The sequence below is a fragment of the Aptenodytes forsteri genome, unplaced genomic scaffold (genome assembly GCF_000699145.1).
Source record: "Aptenodytes forsteri isolate BGI_AS27 unplaced genomic scaffold, ASM69914v1 Scaffold384, whole genome shotgun sequence".
NCBI lineage: Eukaryota > Metazoa > Chordata > Aves > Sphenisciformes > Spheniscidae > Aptenodytes > Aptenodytes forsteri.
This window is the reverse complement of record NW_008794952.1, coordinates 1,596,569-1,612,622: the sequence shown is the minus strand read 5'-3', so window position 1 is coordinate 1,612,622 and position 16,054 is coordinate 1,596,569. Positions and strand designations below refer to the sequence as shown.

The following is a 16,054-nucleotide window of genomic DNA, read 5'->3' as shown; positions in this document are numbered from 1 at the left end:
TCGGTGGCAAGACTTGGACTTTCAAAGAGCTCAGACTAGTCTTCCGTAGTCCTTTATGGTTTTATCTGTTTTACGCCCATTAATTAGCTAACTCCCACAACACCCTTCCAGAGCAGTTGGGAAGTTATGCGCAGCCGTTGTCTTCCTTCATCTGCTCCGACTCAGCCCTTTAGGCAGGGGTACAGCATGAGTCTCAGCTTAACGTATTATCTTGTGTGGGCTTCAGCCTGCTGTCACACACTGGGCTGCAACCACAGTTCCTTTTTTTTTTTTTTTTTTTTTTTTTTAGACTTCACAGAATCAGCATTTCTCTGAAGTTCATCCTTTGCTCATATTGACATCTTGGACCACTTTTTTCCCAGTTTTTGTCCACATGGTTATCCTGCCAAGGTACTGTGAGTTCACTGGTTACTCTCCAGCTGTTTCAGTTGTTACGCCCTCAGATTTTCTGTGGTGATGGCACTGTTACATTGGTGTCCATATCACGCAAGTGCGTAGTCTGTAAGCTCTGTCAGCTGACTGCCTTTTCACGTGCAAAGTTTTCACTTGCGGGCCATCATTAGTTATAAGCCATGGCTCTTTTTATGGTACTTACGTGTTTTGCTTTTTAAAGCATGAATTTGTAGGAAAATCCATGTTAGACCATGAAGGCATCTACCCAGATGTTTTTCCCTCTTGGTGTGTTCATATTTTTTTTAAATACATTGAAGGTGGGATAGAGAGCATAAGCAAAAGTTGCAGTTTGCTTTATGAGGTTGGATATTGACAGGTATCCCTGAAATTTTCCATAAGACCTTTGATATAAGATAGTAGCAAAAATACGTCATCAAAATACTACTCCTTTTACCCACTCAATCCTTTAATTTACTTTAGTCATAAACCCAGTTACAGGGTCTTTTCATTCTAGTTTCTGGACACATCTGGTTTCTGTTCATCCTTAGAAGTAATTTTTCTGTGGCAAGTGGGTTTCAGTAGGCAATCTGAGGGGGATCGTGCAGGATGCAAACACGAATGTTGACAGACCATGTTTAGCATGGACAGCTGGATAAAAAGGATTAATAAAAGTGAGAAATGCTGTGGGATTTTTACTGTCACTTGGCAAGTGGTATCTAGTGGTCCGAAGGCTCCGTCTCACTGCTTGTGCAAAAAGTACATCAGCGTCTCACCCTTTTAGGACTGTAATATAATGTCAGGATTGGCGTTTGAGCTCCAGTGACGGTGTAGGATGTGTGATGTGCCTTTGGGCTAGGAAGTCTTGGAGATGACACTTTCAGAATTTCAGATGACATTTTCCAGGGGAAGAAGTGTTGCTGCCACTACCAGTCAGCAGTTCTGGTCCTTTTACTGCTCTAGCAGGCAGCGGGGCCTTGTTTGCCGCAAAGGTTTCGGTGGCTGTCAGAGCGCTGAGCCTCCTGGCCCGCTGATGGGTGACACTGCCCGGTTGCTAACTGTGATGGATGCAGTTCTTGCTCTGATTGGGTGACATTTGATCTAGCGGCGAGCAAGCCAAAATGCCACAGGTAACGCTCAGAACAGACGTCCAAAATATATCAACTTGCAGCTTACATCAAAACATGTAGCAATTCTGCAGAGGGTCTGGCATTACTGACCCGTACAAAGCTCTTTCTGTACGCTGACAGTTACGTGGAAGCTCATAAAGACCCTTCACAGATGGGCTACGGAGCATCTTGGCCTTTGGACTTAATCTGCACATCTGTGCTGTTCCTCAGCCCCTTGCTTTGGTGGTAGGCTGCTGTTGACAGCTGGACAGTTCTGTTAAGTTACCTTAAAGTGCTAATTTTTGAAATGCTGTATTCACTGCACTATGCCTTTTCGGTGTGATGCAGGTTTTTTTCCCATTAGCAACATAAAATCATATCATTTTAATTGGAGACTTTAACTACGAGTGGTGAGATGGTTGGTATTTAGGATACCTCAGATGAATTGAGGAATTGAGGTAAATGTATTTGCCCCAGCTACTTTGAATTGAGATGTTCACTGATGGAATAACTGACAATACTGGTTTCACGGTTTATGGCCAGTCCTACTGGGAGATTTTTACCTGTATCCAAAATAGTACCTGGAGACTATCTGTAGACTCATTTGGCTATATTTCATAGAGTAAGTATGCTTAGATAAGCTAATGGTTATTACACAGTTTATATCTTGTTGTTTGCATTCTAGTAATGCAAGTGTAATCCTCCTGTTATTCATGAATCAGGAAAAATGTTGTGATAGGTATTATGCAGGTAAGAACAAAAACGTGGCACTTGCCTGAAAGAGCTTGCACCCTAATTATAAGAGGAGGGGAAAGTGGATCTCGGAAGATGGAATGGAAGCAGTGATGTGGTAGTAGTCAGCATGGCAGGTTATTCCTCTTAACATACTGATGACCTGGTTCAGGTTTCTTATAAGCATCATAGTAAAGGTACGGCATAGGAAAACTCACTAAGGTGGCACATTTCAAAATTTAGCAAGTGAGCTGTAGACATTGTAGGAGGAGGGACTCAACCTCTAAGTAAGGAGTGCAAGATGATAAGACGGGAATAGGTTTTGTGGAGTCTAGACAGTGAAGACATAGTTTGCTTCTCCACCTCTCTTGCATAAAGATGCTGTGAAGAGGAATGACCTGTTTGGTTTTGGTTTTTGGGGTTTTTTTGTTGGGTTTTTTTTTCCCCAAAAGAAAAGTCAATTCTAGTTCACACTAGCCTTTTATCTTTTATTGGTCCTAACTCTACTGAGTTCCAGTAAAATATAAAACTTAGAAAAAATAACAATTATTTACTTTAGGAACTACATCCAGCTCTTTTTAGTTTCTAAATATATAGTTTATGAAGAGGGTGCATTTCTAAATATAGAAGTATTAATGCTGTTAAATATAGACTATTTCAGGCATACCTTACATTGAAAATAGTCTGGGCATACCTTAGATTTAACTTAACAAATCTAGCACATTGATCTTTGGCACTTTGTCAAATTTGAAGCTTTTAAAATTAGGTAGGCAGATCATTCTGCTGCTTTTGAAGTGGTTTGTTCTTTCTAGACAGGTGGAAACGAGCAGTTGTAGTGAGCTTTTGATCTTAATCAGCTTTTTGTAGGCAGACTGCCATTAGTCTTTTAAGAAGTAAAAAGTAAACTGAGAATAGCAAGTGATGATGATTACATTTCAAACTCTTGTACGCTGAGCTCAAAGAATCTGAGCACGTTTGGCAAGGACTAGTTCTTAGTTTTGTATGAAACGATTGCTTAAAAGGAAGAGATTTAGCTCCTTCTATTTTTAGTTTTTTCCCCATGAAACTGCCTAATTTATATTTAAGATATTTACTGTGTGCCAAATAGAGATCAGGGTGGAGCTAACATACCTTCTGAACTCAGTTTTTTCTACCACAAAAATCAGGGGTTTTTTATTTGTCAGATTCATTAGTCAAATATCATTTGCACTGTGACTTGATTTTGTCTATACAAAATGAAAAACTTATCGTATTTGGTTTTCCATCACAAAAAGAAGCTTCCAAGCAAGGATTCATGGAGACTTCTTTCTGCATAGGGAGAGAGGGAGAGTCTGTCTGCTTTAGGACACTCCACAGTTGATGGCTGTAGCCACAAATTACTATTGAACATATTCAAAAAACAGGAGAATGGGTTGGAAAGAGGCAAATCATAGGAATATTGCCCAGGTTTTTAATCTTCATTGTATCAAGTTCATTTGTGCAAATTGTTCATTTCTCCTCTGCCTGCCTGTCCTGAATGCCTTGTGCCTATGGTCAAGAGAAACCTAGAGAATTTCTCTCTTGCTTTTTTCTTAGCTGTATTTTATGCTTTCTTGGGTCTATGTTTGTTCAGCGTTTTCCTTCCAATAAAATCTCAATCTTTTATTTCCTGTAAACTGCAATATTTCTGAGAAGTAATTTCTGAAGCACCTTAGGTTTCTTCCTCGTTTATCTCAATTAAATATAATAATCAAATTCCTGGCGTAAACATTTTGATTTTGAAATGTTGATCATGTTTTTAATTGTTAAAGGAAATCTTTTACTTGTAATGTTTTCTGTCCCCAAATATACTGGAAAAGGGCAGAGAGTACTGCGTATATACTGTGCTGCTTGCATCATAGATGCTTGCTGAGTAGTTTGTTGCTCTTACCCTTTTACCCCACTTAGATGCTTTTCAAAATGAGGCACAAACCCCGGCTGGCTAGGTCCTTGATATGCTGTGGCTTTTCCAAGAGCTCACAGGTCAGTAAACGTTGTCTGATGGATGCCTGTCTCTATGTGTGTTCATGAAAAATCATTAATCCAATGGTCCCTGTTATCTTTTGTTCTGCCTGCTGTTACTGAAAGAAGACTGAAAAGTCTCCGGGTTGCTTGGTGGGTTCCCAAACCTGCAGTGTGAACGCTGGCTTCTTAAGTCAGCATTCATTTCTAATGCCATGTTGATTATGTTGGGCTAGAAATGCCACATTTTCAGTCGTTGCAGGTACCAACTGACACTCTATCTTTCTCACGTGTCCTGAAGGACCCTAGAGAGTGGGTCAAACGGGCTCTGTGTGCCCCGATCTGGATCGTATCACCTGGCCTATGGGCCACAGGATTTCACAGGTGGTAAAGACTTGCTTGCATTTCAGCTGGTTGGGCCCATAATTGTTCTTTCATGAAGTTATCCAAGCTCTCAAAATGTACTGATATGAACATGACTTTCGTTTGGGTGAAATCTGTGGTTTGGACAGTCTTACATAATCTGTCCAAAGAGATAAAAATTGTTATGCTGAAATGAACTCCTAGATCGTTTATGTCAATGTTGAATAACCTAAACGCAACTATGTTCCTTTAGGGAGGACATTTTTGCTGTCTTTGCTATTGAGTCTTTACATAATTTAGTGTAAAATCATGGGTTTTCTAACAGTAGCTGTATTGGCCTTACTGTTTCATGAATGTCTCGATGAATCTTTTGAATCTTGGCAGTACGACAAGTGGTGATGGGTAGTTTCACATGAACCTTTGATATATATGATAAGATGCCAAGGCAGAAATACACAATTGAAGTTGTTTGGGTCTGAAGCACCTTTTCCTGTTCTCGGGATGCTGTGGTGTGTGGCTGTTGATGTACGTTAGGCAAGCTAAAATTTGTTGTATATAAAGAGTCAAGAGCTGGAACATTCACATCTTTCTTACTGTATGAACATGAATTGCGAACCTAGGAAATCAGCAAAGATTAATTCAGTGGCATTGTTCACTTGCATGTCTAAGCATTTGAAGCTTTATACCCTTAAGTACAGGAAATTTTGAAATCTATAATTTAAAAGCATCATGGTATTTAATATAGTATAAACTGATTGCTATGTAAATGTAGCATTCAGAAAAAAACGAAGTGCATTTTGAAAGGTTGAGGAGATGTGAAGCCGTTGATGCAAGGAAGCAGAGAGTAAAGGTTTCTTTCATACTCTACAGAAATTTGACTTGTCCAAAGTAAATCTCTAATTGATACGTTCATGCAGAAAACCTCCAGCACTAACAGTTCGTGTGGCAGATGCAGAGACATCCGTCCAGATCTATAGGAACCTGGAAGAGGAGCTCTGAGGTATGGATTGCCTGCTTCACTTTAGCGAGGGCCGTTCAGATACCAGTGGTGGTGGTGCTCTGGTATCAATATTGATGACTGTTCTGCTGATTGGCTTAATGGCTAAGAAAGGAGAGGGAATACTGAGTTCAATATACAGGTCAGTTCCCGTGTCTCTCAGAGCTTCAGTAGTACAAAGGTTTGAATGGATATACAGAGAAGATTTAAAAATTTAGGTAGACAAACTTTTTAAACTTTGGCAAACTTATCTACTTGGTCTGTAGCAAGAATGTATCTTTTGCTGTTCCCAAATGTAGGGCATTTCAGAGGTTTCCTATACATAAATGAGGTAGCACAGTTGAAAATATTTGGTACTGGTGGCTCAGGTGACATTATTAACTTGTATGTGGTGCACAACAAGATGTCATTTGTTTTCTAAACAGAATGGCTCAGAGGTTTGCAATGTATGACTATTTGACTATCTTACATTCATAAGCTTTGTATATGAAAACATAGATTTGTTTTTATGAAGCACATAGTTAAAAGGCAACCTGTAAACTAAGCCTCAGAAGCTGTTTGTGTGATGCACAGCTACACTCCTTCAGTGAATTCACATTTGGATTTTGATTAAATGACTGGTGTGCTGAAATCTCTGAGGATTTTTTTAAAAAGTTTAGTGGCAAATATTTACCCTTTAATTCTGTTCCTCGTAGGACTCCTTGATTAATGACCCAAATTTCCTATGAGAGACTTCATCCATATGGATTCTCTGATGTTTATTAGAGGGATCAGCTCTCACTCCAGTCTGTCCTCGCTCATAGGAGGGGACACTTTCATGAGATTTGGAATACTTTTTTATTTTATTAAAGTGCTTGAAATTGCTCAAAAGCTTTTAGGGAATGTGTAAGGGTGAATGGTGACAGAAACCTTTCCTAAGGGAGATATGTTAAGGGAGAGAAGCTTTTATTTTAATGAAGTTTTTCTGGTAAGGTATGGCTTGAGCTCTGTAGTAGTTTACAATAACAAAAGTGAAGAAAATCTCGGTGTCTCGAATATTTAAAATCGCTGCCTGGAAGTGTGTGTCCCCTGTAGCTACAGATGCAATTTATAATGTCATGTAATATAACTAACTGATCTTGCGGCATTCCTAAGAGTTCATTCCTGACATGTTCATACTCCTGGTTACACAATAGCTGACATTAGTCAAAGCCTAAAACTGTTCGTGAGGTTTGAATGTGTGATTTGATCTCATGCTTTTAGAGTTCAAACTCACTACATTTGATGAAGTGTTTAGACCGTAAAGCAACCCGTGTTTCTCTTTCCCAGTAAGTAACAGATGCGGGTGAAAGATCCATCAAGAGCCAACCCTGAGAAACCAAAGAGAAGCAAAAGGCCTAATAGGCTGCAGGATGAAGACTCCTCAGATGATATTTCAGGTAAATACATAAGGTGATATTTGGCCCTGAGGTTGAGGGCTAATAACTTCCGTGTTGACTGATGAAAACCACAAATCAGTGGTATTGCAGCGGTATGCAGTTACAGGGAATCAATGGCTTGAAAGCAGCTTTGCAGAAAAGGTCCTGGTGGTCCTACTGCACACACTGAATGAAAGCAAGCGGTGTGGCTTGTGCCTACTGTATGCTGGACTGTATTAACTAGAGTGCAGGTCGAGGTACGTGATTCTTCCCATCTTTTCAACACTTGCGAGACTTCATCTGGAGTACTGTGTCCACTTCTGGACTCCCTGTTACAAGAACGATGTTGACTTGTCGGAGTGAGTCCAGCAGTGGGTCACCCCCTCCACATGGTTAAGGAGAAGGAGAACATGATGCGTGAAGAGGAGCTGAAGGGAATGGATTTGTTTAGCCAAAGGAGTGAAAGTATAGTTTCTTTCTTTGACTGCCGGATAGGCGGTTATAGAGAAGGCAGAGCCAGACTCTTCTGGCTCTCTTACTTACAAACCAGTCCACAATGAAAGGACTAAAGGCAACAGACAAAAGGTAGGGCAAGGAAAATTTGGCTAGGTATGAGGAAATATTTGCACCATGAGGATTGTCAAACAGAAAGCTGATTTTCTAGTGATGTGGTGAAACCTCTGTCCTTGAAGATATTCAACACTCAGCTGAACGAAGCCATCAGCAACCAGATCTAAATTTGTGTTTGACCCTGCTTTGAATGAGGGTTTGGACAAGATTCCTTCAGAGTTCTCTTCAAACCTAGGTTATTCTGTGATATCATAGTGGAATTTGTACAAAAAATATGACAGAGAAGAACGGTCGTCGATATTCATGTTCAGAATGGGCAGTTGTATTAAGGATGCATGGGTATTTGGAAATCTGTCTTTATGGATGGGAAAGGAGGTCAAGTGCCTGTGTTGTTATATGCAAAAATAGATTTATGTAGTATTTTCTGTTGACATCCTCCCCCTCCCCCCAAAAAAGAACCAGGGAAATGAATTTTGTACAAAAGTAGTCCTTGTACTTTTGTACAAAATAGTTTATCTGTTTTTAAGAGGTGGTGTTTATTGACTTGAAAAGGATTTTCATTGTAGAAAGACCGAAATAGATCCTTCATAAAATTCAGTATATAGGGAGCAGCTGGCTGATTTTTCCTATTTTAGTTCTTTGACTTTTTTTTTCCTAATGCTGAATTTGTTGAAGACTGCTCCTTTAGTGTACACATGCTCCCTTTCACAGCTATTATTTTTAATGGATGAAAGTGAGTATGTGTCATTTTCTCCAGGCTTAACCTGCCAGCACGTGAGCCAAGCAGTGGATGTGCATCATGTGAAGAGAGCGGTAGCTCAGAGCGTTTGGTCAATATGTGCAGAATGTCTGAAGGAGAGGCGGATGAGTGATGGTGAGCCCGTGGCACCTTCGGACATATGGCTGTGTCTCAAATGTGGCTCTCAGGTAAGCATACGTTGGAAATTTACGGAGGTGGATAGGCCCTGATTTTCTAAAGGATATGACCTGTATAGATCGTTGTCTGTTTGGCATCTCATTACCTTCAGTGAAGCAGTGTGACATAAGTGCTTAGTTTTGAGAGTCCATGCTTCATCTTCTTCAGCGGAGTGGGATGTGGCCTTATGTTCTTCTTGTCTGGTTTTCAGCAGTGTTTTGGGTTAGCCTTATGTGTTACGGTGCGGTTCAGCATCACAAGTAGTAAGTGACGCTCCTGCCTTTTCTCTGTTCTTCATCTGCATGCTCTTGCCACTTACAGAGAATTGGCTCCAGGAACTGTGTGGTTGCAAAATGCATCCATTCAGCTGGCTCATCTGGCAGAAGATCCTGCAAATACAAATGAATGAAAAAATGGATATGTATAGTGCTGAATCAACTCATACTGTGGGCACTCAATTGCTAGATGTGATTGAAACCAGGGGGAAAGGACTGTGCAGGAGTGAGAATGCTGCTTTTTGTGACAGCCATTAGATTGGATCAGTTATAATGTCAAATCGTGGCCTCAGTGTTTAAAATGGCAGGTACTGACCCCAAGGCCTTGCACAGGTTTCTGTCCTGTGAGTGAAGTAAAGCCTGATACAGAAAAATACAGTTTACAGGCAGTGTCATGCTTAGTTCAGCTAATAGTTGCCTGAACAAAGCATTTCACAATTTTCTTAGACTTTTGGTAGGTCTTGCTATAGTAAGGACAGAAGCCAGCTCCTACCAGTATTATCTGAACAGATTTAATTTTGCAAAGGAACATGCTATTAGCAGGCTTCAGAAGATAGTTAACTGGATCTCAGAAGGACTCATATAGCTTGTCTCTGAAAATTTGTAGTTAAGGTGGGCTTTTAAAAGGAGTTAAATCTGTGTACTTTTTCATGTTTATGCTGTTAATAGCCTCCAAAACTCATGCCTCATTCAGAGACCAGTCCTGGATCTTCTAAGTCCCACTCTGTAGATACTTGAAAAATTGCAAATGCTTTCTCTCAAAGCTGCTGTATATAAATGGTGTGTTCTGAGTAGCTTTTTAGTACAAAAGCAATTTATATGCCTTTTGTATTTGCTGTCTGGAATTCATTTGGCATTCTTGAGCAGTGAGGGTTACCTATGCTGTCCTTCCCTTGATATTCTGTGGACTAAATATGCTACATAGTCATTTAATTCACATTTTTTAGAGAATTCTTACTTATGTGAATGGCATAATTTGCTGTCTATTGCTACTTATTCAATACTTGTTCAAAAAGTAGGAATTATTTCTATTACGTTAAAAGAAACTTAGTAATTTTCTCTACTTTTAACTGTTTTTTCCAAGTAGAAAAGATGAGATTTTGGTTTTGTGTTGTCATTGATTTTCCTTTATTAGTAAAAAGAAAATGTGTTCATTTAAAAAAAAAAGTTAACTGCTATCTTTATAATACTGGATTATAAAGAATATTAAACCCTCTCAATCCTTGAGAATGCTAAATGAGTATTTAGGGTACTATAGTTTTCTGTCTAATTTTGAGAAGTAAAGTTTTTGCAGTTTATTTACTAATAATATAGTCTTTTCCTACTTCCCTTTTTTCCCCTTACTGTGTTGATGTTTCTGTTTTTAGGGATGTAGTAAGACCTCGGAAGGCCAGCATTCTCTGAAACACTTCCAAACAGCACGCGCAGAACCTCATTGCATTGTTATCAACCTCAGCACATGGATCATATGGTAAGAGTGAGTATGCAGGTGTTCGTGTATGCTTGTGTATAAGGACTACTCATAACTTAAAGCAGTGTCTTCTCATGATAAAGAATTATTTTGACAGATAAAATGAATACTTTATATAGGGGAAAGGCGGGCTTTCTGGAGGGAAAATTAGTTTGTCCTTAGGACCCTCAAAGGGGTCACAAATCAATACTAAGATAGAAGTTTGAGTCCATTGTGTTCCATAGAGAGTTGCTGGTTACAGGAGTTTGTCCTTCCTGCTTGTTTCTATATGATTATTTGCAGGACTATAAACTGAGATTATTTAAATCTGTAAGTATCACAGTGAATTGGGGCTGATCTATAGAAGAGCATATATAGGATGAGAGAATTCAATTTTATTCCTCTTTTTAGTATGAAAAATTGTAACCTAGAGCTTAAGTAATTGGCATAAGGTTGTTAGAGAGGTTTGTTAGAGGTGGGAGGTGCATCCAGATACCCTGAATTGCAGTTCGTTCCTTCTCTTGTTTAGGTGTTATGAATGTGATGAAGAGCTGTCAACACATTGCAACAAAAAGGTTTTGGCTCAGATAGTTGACTTTCTTCAGAAACATGGTTCCAGGGCTGAACCAAGTAAGTTTACACAAATAGTTTTATCTGGAGACATCTGTAATGTACTGTCTCTAAAAATGAGCTTTTCAGATTTTGAGTCATGTTAAACATACAATTGAAAAATTATGTATGACGCGAGTATAATACAGTTTGTAATTGCACAATTGGTTGGGCAAGTGATGCCTGTCGAAACATAATTTCATTTTTTTTCTACTGTATGATTACATTTTAAAAACATTTTGGGCATCGTAGGACAGTTTTTCCAAATTTTGTCTTTAATGAACAAAGTTTATTGTAGAGAAGATGTTACCTTAAATAAGATGCCATATAAATTAATGCACAAAAACTATATAGAAGCATAAATTAATTGAATTTTCCTAGTGTGGATGTGTCACTTCTTAAATTTTTCTGATTTTATAATACAGTTTGTAATTGCACAATTGGTTGGGCAAGTGATGCCTGTCGAAACATAATTTCATTTTTTTTCTACTGTATGATTACATTTTAAAAACATTTTGGGCATCGGACAACAGTTTTTCCAAATTTTGTCTTTAATGAAAGTTTATTGTTGTAGAGAAGATGTTACCTTAAATAAGATGCCATATAAATTAATGCACAAAAACTATATAGAAGCATAAATTAATTGAATTTTCCTAGCGTGGATGTGTCACTTCTTAAATTTTTCTGATTTAAATTTGTTTTCCACAGTTAATTAGATTTGTTTAAGTGGATTTTCTAGTGCTCTGTTGTTGGATGTAATGCTTTCTGTTAATTTATGTTATTGGGTTTTAATTGATAGAACGGTCATTTCTATTAATAGAAAATAGTATTAATTTATTTTCTTATATTAGGAGCCTACTATATCTTCTCAATACATGTAATAGTAGATAGAACTTTGTATGTGTGGCCCTCAACTGTCTACTCTTGATAATGTTGATGTTATTCATCCCTACTGTAACATACTTGGCAGCATTTCTGGCTTGTGACTTAGAGTGTGCATCGGATTCCAGATTTTCTTCACAAAAAACAGCTTAAGTAAACTTTTAAAACAATTGGTTTCAGTTTATAGCAGAGATAATCAACTGGTTAGAAGTAAAAATGGAAAAGAATTGCCTTACTGAATTAGACTAGGTATTCCTCTAGCTGCATGTGCATAAATCCTACTGGTTTTAAGAGATGTTACATATTTTTTGAGGGGGAAAAAAATGAAGGGCCACTCAGAAATACATATTTTATATTTTGATCTAGTCACAAATTGTATGTTAAATTATTGAATTGTAATAAATTGATAAATTGCTACTTTCTGCATCTTTTCACTTGGAGCAATGAAAATACAGTATGTGATTTCACTTTTGCTCACAGCTTCAGTTTCAAGTTTACCTGTAAATGGGTGTTGCAGCTTGCTTGCAGATGAAAATGCTGTAGTGTTTGTTTCACTTAATTTAATGGAAACAATTTCATTCTGGTTTTGTACTGCTGGATAAGACTTTCAGAGTGATATGACTCTGTGCTTCGGGGTTTAGATTCTTAATTTATGAATCTTGAAAATATCTAAAGTTTTGATAGTGTGGTGCTTAGAAGTTTTCTGTGAAATGTCTTAAATTAAGCAACCAAAATTCCAAACTAACTCAGGAAAAGTAAGCTTAAATTAGGCCCAGGATTTCTTAAAAATCAGGTGTTTATAGCAGAGCAGGGCAGAATGTAGTTCTGCTGTATATATATTTGTATTTCATTTTGATACTCTCAAAAACGCGTATATTTCATTTAAGTATTTGCCTGATGCAACTGGAAACTCTCTTCTATAATTGGAAACAAAATTGTATTGTTTTTGTTTAGGGCATAAACATTTTTTTCCCTGGTTTTTTTCTTTCTTTTTTTTTTTTCCTCCTGTTTTAGTTAAACCAGTTTTCCCTTCAGTTTCCGAAACCAGGCATTGAAATGAAAAACTAGCTATCATCCAGCTTCAGTTTGTGGTCGTGCATTTTGTGGTAGCAGTGCATTGAGTTGGCCCTGCTTGCTTTGGTGCCTTGGAAAAGGAGGTTCACGAGTGATGTAAAAGGTAGAGTTGGGTACCAACGGTGATGTCAGGCGAGCGGTGTGTTGTGGGCAGCACGAGGGTCCTCCTGCAAGGCGGTGGGAGGTGCAGGGCAGTTTCAAATTGGTGATGGACCAATTTCCCAGTGTCATGGGCCGTGTGTTACCAGTCTGCACGGTTACGCTTCATCCTTCAAATTATGCACGTGCCCGGTTTTGAGTGAGCGAGTAGACACGCTGGCGTCCTTCAAAGCTAAGGAAGTCATGTGCGAGCCTTGCAGGGTGGCTGCCTCGGCAGCAAGAGGTCTCAGCGCACGGAGGTTGCTCCTGCAGGGCTGTCGTGTCTCCTGCTCCTTGCTGGGAAGGGGCTAAGGCTCATGTGCAAGCCTGTTTTCACACAAAAAGCAAGTGTGTGTGTGTGCGCTTCCGGTAATGTTTGGACTCTCTCCCACGTGGCAGAGAGTACGGCTGTGCTGAGCAGTTTGGATCCCGTTCTTGAGAGCTCTGGGAACGCTGGCCCAAAAATGATTTGTTGGGTTTTCTTAAGTGGCAAGGAAAAGAAGAAAAAGCTGTTTGCCTGGCATGGCCTGTTGCTTTGGGCCAGGCCGCTCGCTGGAAGAGGCTGGGAAACAGCCGTGTATTGATAAATAAGTGGTGTGCGTGAAAGGGAATTCCCAAGCAGGATTGGCATTCTTGTTTCACTTTGATAAATGTAACAGCAGTGCCTTTTCTGTTTTATGTCAAATACTTGGGCTGACACACTTGGTACTTCCCCTAAAGAAATGTAACTTATGTAACTTTTTTTTTTTTTAAGTTAGACTGCCTTTAAGGATTTTTTAAAAAATAAAATCTGAAATCAAACTGTAATTCATGCTGTTGTCCAGAAAACAAAGGACACAAAGTGTAACAGTGAAAATTAACTCTACTATTGAAAAGTTATCTTCTTTTTTTTTTAAGTGTAGCATTTTATTTCATGTTACAGTGATATTTCAGTGTAACTGTCATCCTTTAAACTCTTGAGTTGGCTTACATTATTTTTTTGATTAGTTTTGTATGTTCACCCATAATAAAAATAAACTAATTTTAATTAAATGAAACATAACTTGTGAGAAACACCTAGTGTAGCACTGACAATTAATAATTCATATTTCCCACTTAAAAATCAATCTTGTGCTTTTTTTCCATTGCTTTTCTGTTTCTTCCTAAAAAGCAGCCAAAGTGAAGACACTTAACTTTCATAGCAGAACGTGGCACTGTAACAACAATTCATCTTACGTCTGGATTTCTTTCTGTTGTAACGATGCAATGGTTGGCATGGTGCGTCATTAAAATTCAGATAGCATTGTGTAGAAATTTCTGCAGAAATGCAGTATGAACATGGATGTAAGTAACAGATGAGGACTGCTAGTTTTTTTTATTTTGTTCTCAAAAGTGCAGGAGTCATTTAGAGATAAAATAATCAGCTTAAACATGTAAGGGAGGGTTATATAGATTTCCTAATTAATGCATCTTGGAAAATAAACAAAAGCAAAATGCTTGTCATTTGGTACTAATGTGGTGGAATAGTGTGGCAGCAGGATCCCTGCTTTTCACTCGGCCTCTCATAAAGATTCAACTTCACTTCAGCTGTAAAAATGTGCAAATTACATTACTACTACATGACTGACTTTTGTAATTACATTAAGCGATTGAGATAAATCCCAGTGCTGGGTTCCCAAAAGAATGCTTGCAGCTGTGTGATTTTCGCATCTGATACTATGGTTTGTTGTACCCAGCAATGCCTGCTTTTTTTTTCTTTTTGCCTTTTTTTTTTTTGAGCGGTCTGTTTGGTTAAGAGGTCATGTTGGGCACAAGATGGAAGAATAAAGCAAGATTGCTTTCTAGGGTGTACCACCCAGAAATTTGTTTTGTGGAAAAGGTTAGCAGGCCATGATGATTTTCACAGAAAGGCAGGTGCAGTATTGTCCGTGTGGCACACTTGTGAGCTTCACATGGACATAATGCACATGTAGTACACAGAAACCATGCTGAGACATTGCGATCTGCGTGTCTGCTCATTTGCTGGAGAAAAGAAATTGTTTTGCAGTCGTAAAAGTGAATATTACACGTATTTTCCTTTACAAAAGCCAAATTAGATGTCGGTGGAGACATAAGATGGCATACTCAGTTTTTTTATAGAGCAGTTAATTAAATTGGTTTGTGTGGCAATAGAATGGGAAAGAAGAATATTTGTTCTCAAATTTTGTAGTTAAATTTATTGTTGGGAAGGTCAAGCAGAGGAATGAGATTTTGCTAGTGAGTTCAGATGCCCAGATTTGCCGATAGGTGAAAGTTAGAAACTTGATTTCTATTTTAATGGATATAACTGATGTAAAACAGAGATTAAAAAAATATATAATTTTACAGTACAAGTAATAGGTGTTAACTTGTATGGAAAAACAAATAGTATGATGAATAATGTTTTAGATTTGCATTCGTCTGTGGCTATTAGCAGTTGACAAAGGATCGCACTGAAAAAAATAATTGTGTTCTTTCATAACTGATTTTCACTACATGTAATTTGGAGCTTGAGTTCATATAAGTCCATTCTATCTACTTAAAAAGAAAATTAACTAGCAAAATAAAGCAGAATATGTTGATTCTCCAAAACTGAGATACACTTCAGCAAAAAGACATTTCTGTTGTCGGTCATAAATTTTCTTTCAAGTTTACTTACTTGTTAGGGGCTACTGTTAATTATACACGTTGCAAAGAAACGAAAACTGAATCATTGGCAAAAAATGTTTTAGACGTTCTGCAATTTTATCCACGGATTCTTCCCTTTTCTGTCCATGTACTTATTTACTTGTGAGGTGTAGCGCAAGTCATCTGAGCGTAGAGGATCAAAACTGGTGCTTGAATAGCTTGCTCTTTCACACTGTGCAGACGTGTTTTTTAGTTTATAACATTCTGGCAGAATCAGAGAAATAAAATTGCAGTTTGTAATCTTTAATTTGGTAGGATTGTAACATTGCAAGAGAAATTGGGCTTTTAAAATGTAAAGCTAGTGACCATTTCAGAAGAGAACTGTGCTGTTTTTCTAAGGGTTAGATTCTCATTGTTATACAGCATTGAGAAAAAAAAATAATTTTTTTAAATAAAAAAGGAGTGCCAGACAATTTAGTGGCATTTCATAATACAGCATGATGACAACTTGGTAAAAGAAAGGCAATCTATTAACCTTGCTTTTACT

At 38.2% G+C, this 16,054-nt stretch overlaps 1 protein-coding gene across 5 annotated transcripts in view; it reads left to right on the top strand.

Moving 5' to 3' along the window:
- The first annotated feature begins 295 nt into the window (after window positions 1–295).
- USP45 (ubiquitin specific peptidase 45) overlaps window positions 296–16,054 on the top strand; it is a 54,385-nt gene continuing 38,626 nt past the window's right edge. For 3 of the 5 annotated variants that reach the window (XM_009275418.2, XM_009275417.2, XM_009275412.2), the window contains exons 1-6: window positions 296–390; window positions 5,492–5,574; window positions 6,880–6,989; window positions 8,296–8,465; window positions 10,097–10,200; window positions 10,709–10,809. In XM_009275418.2, the coding sequence (XP_009273693.1) occupies window positions 6,890–6,989; window positions 8,296–8,465; window positions 10,097–10,200; window positions 10,709–10,809 (475 nt within the window). In that variant the 5' untranslated portion in view covers window positions 296–390; window positions 5,492–5,574; window positions 6,880–6,889. Of the gene's footprint in view, window positions 391–4,214; window positions 4,233–5,491; window positions 5,575–6,879; window positions 6,990–8,295; window positions 8,466–10,096; window positions 10,201–10,708; window positions 10,810–16,054 lie in introns of those variants that run through there. The other 2 variants (XM_009275413.2, XM_009275416.2) reach the window with 2 other exon arrangements.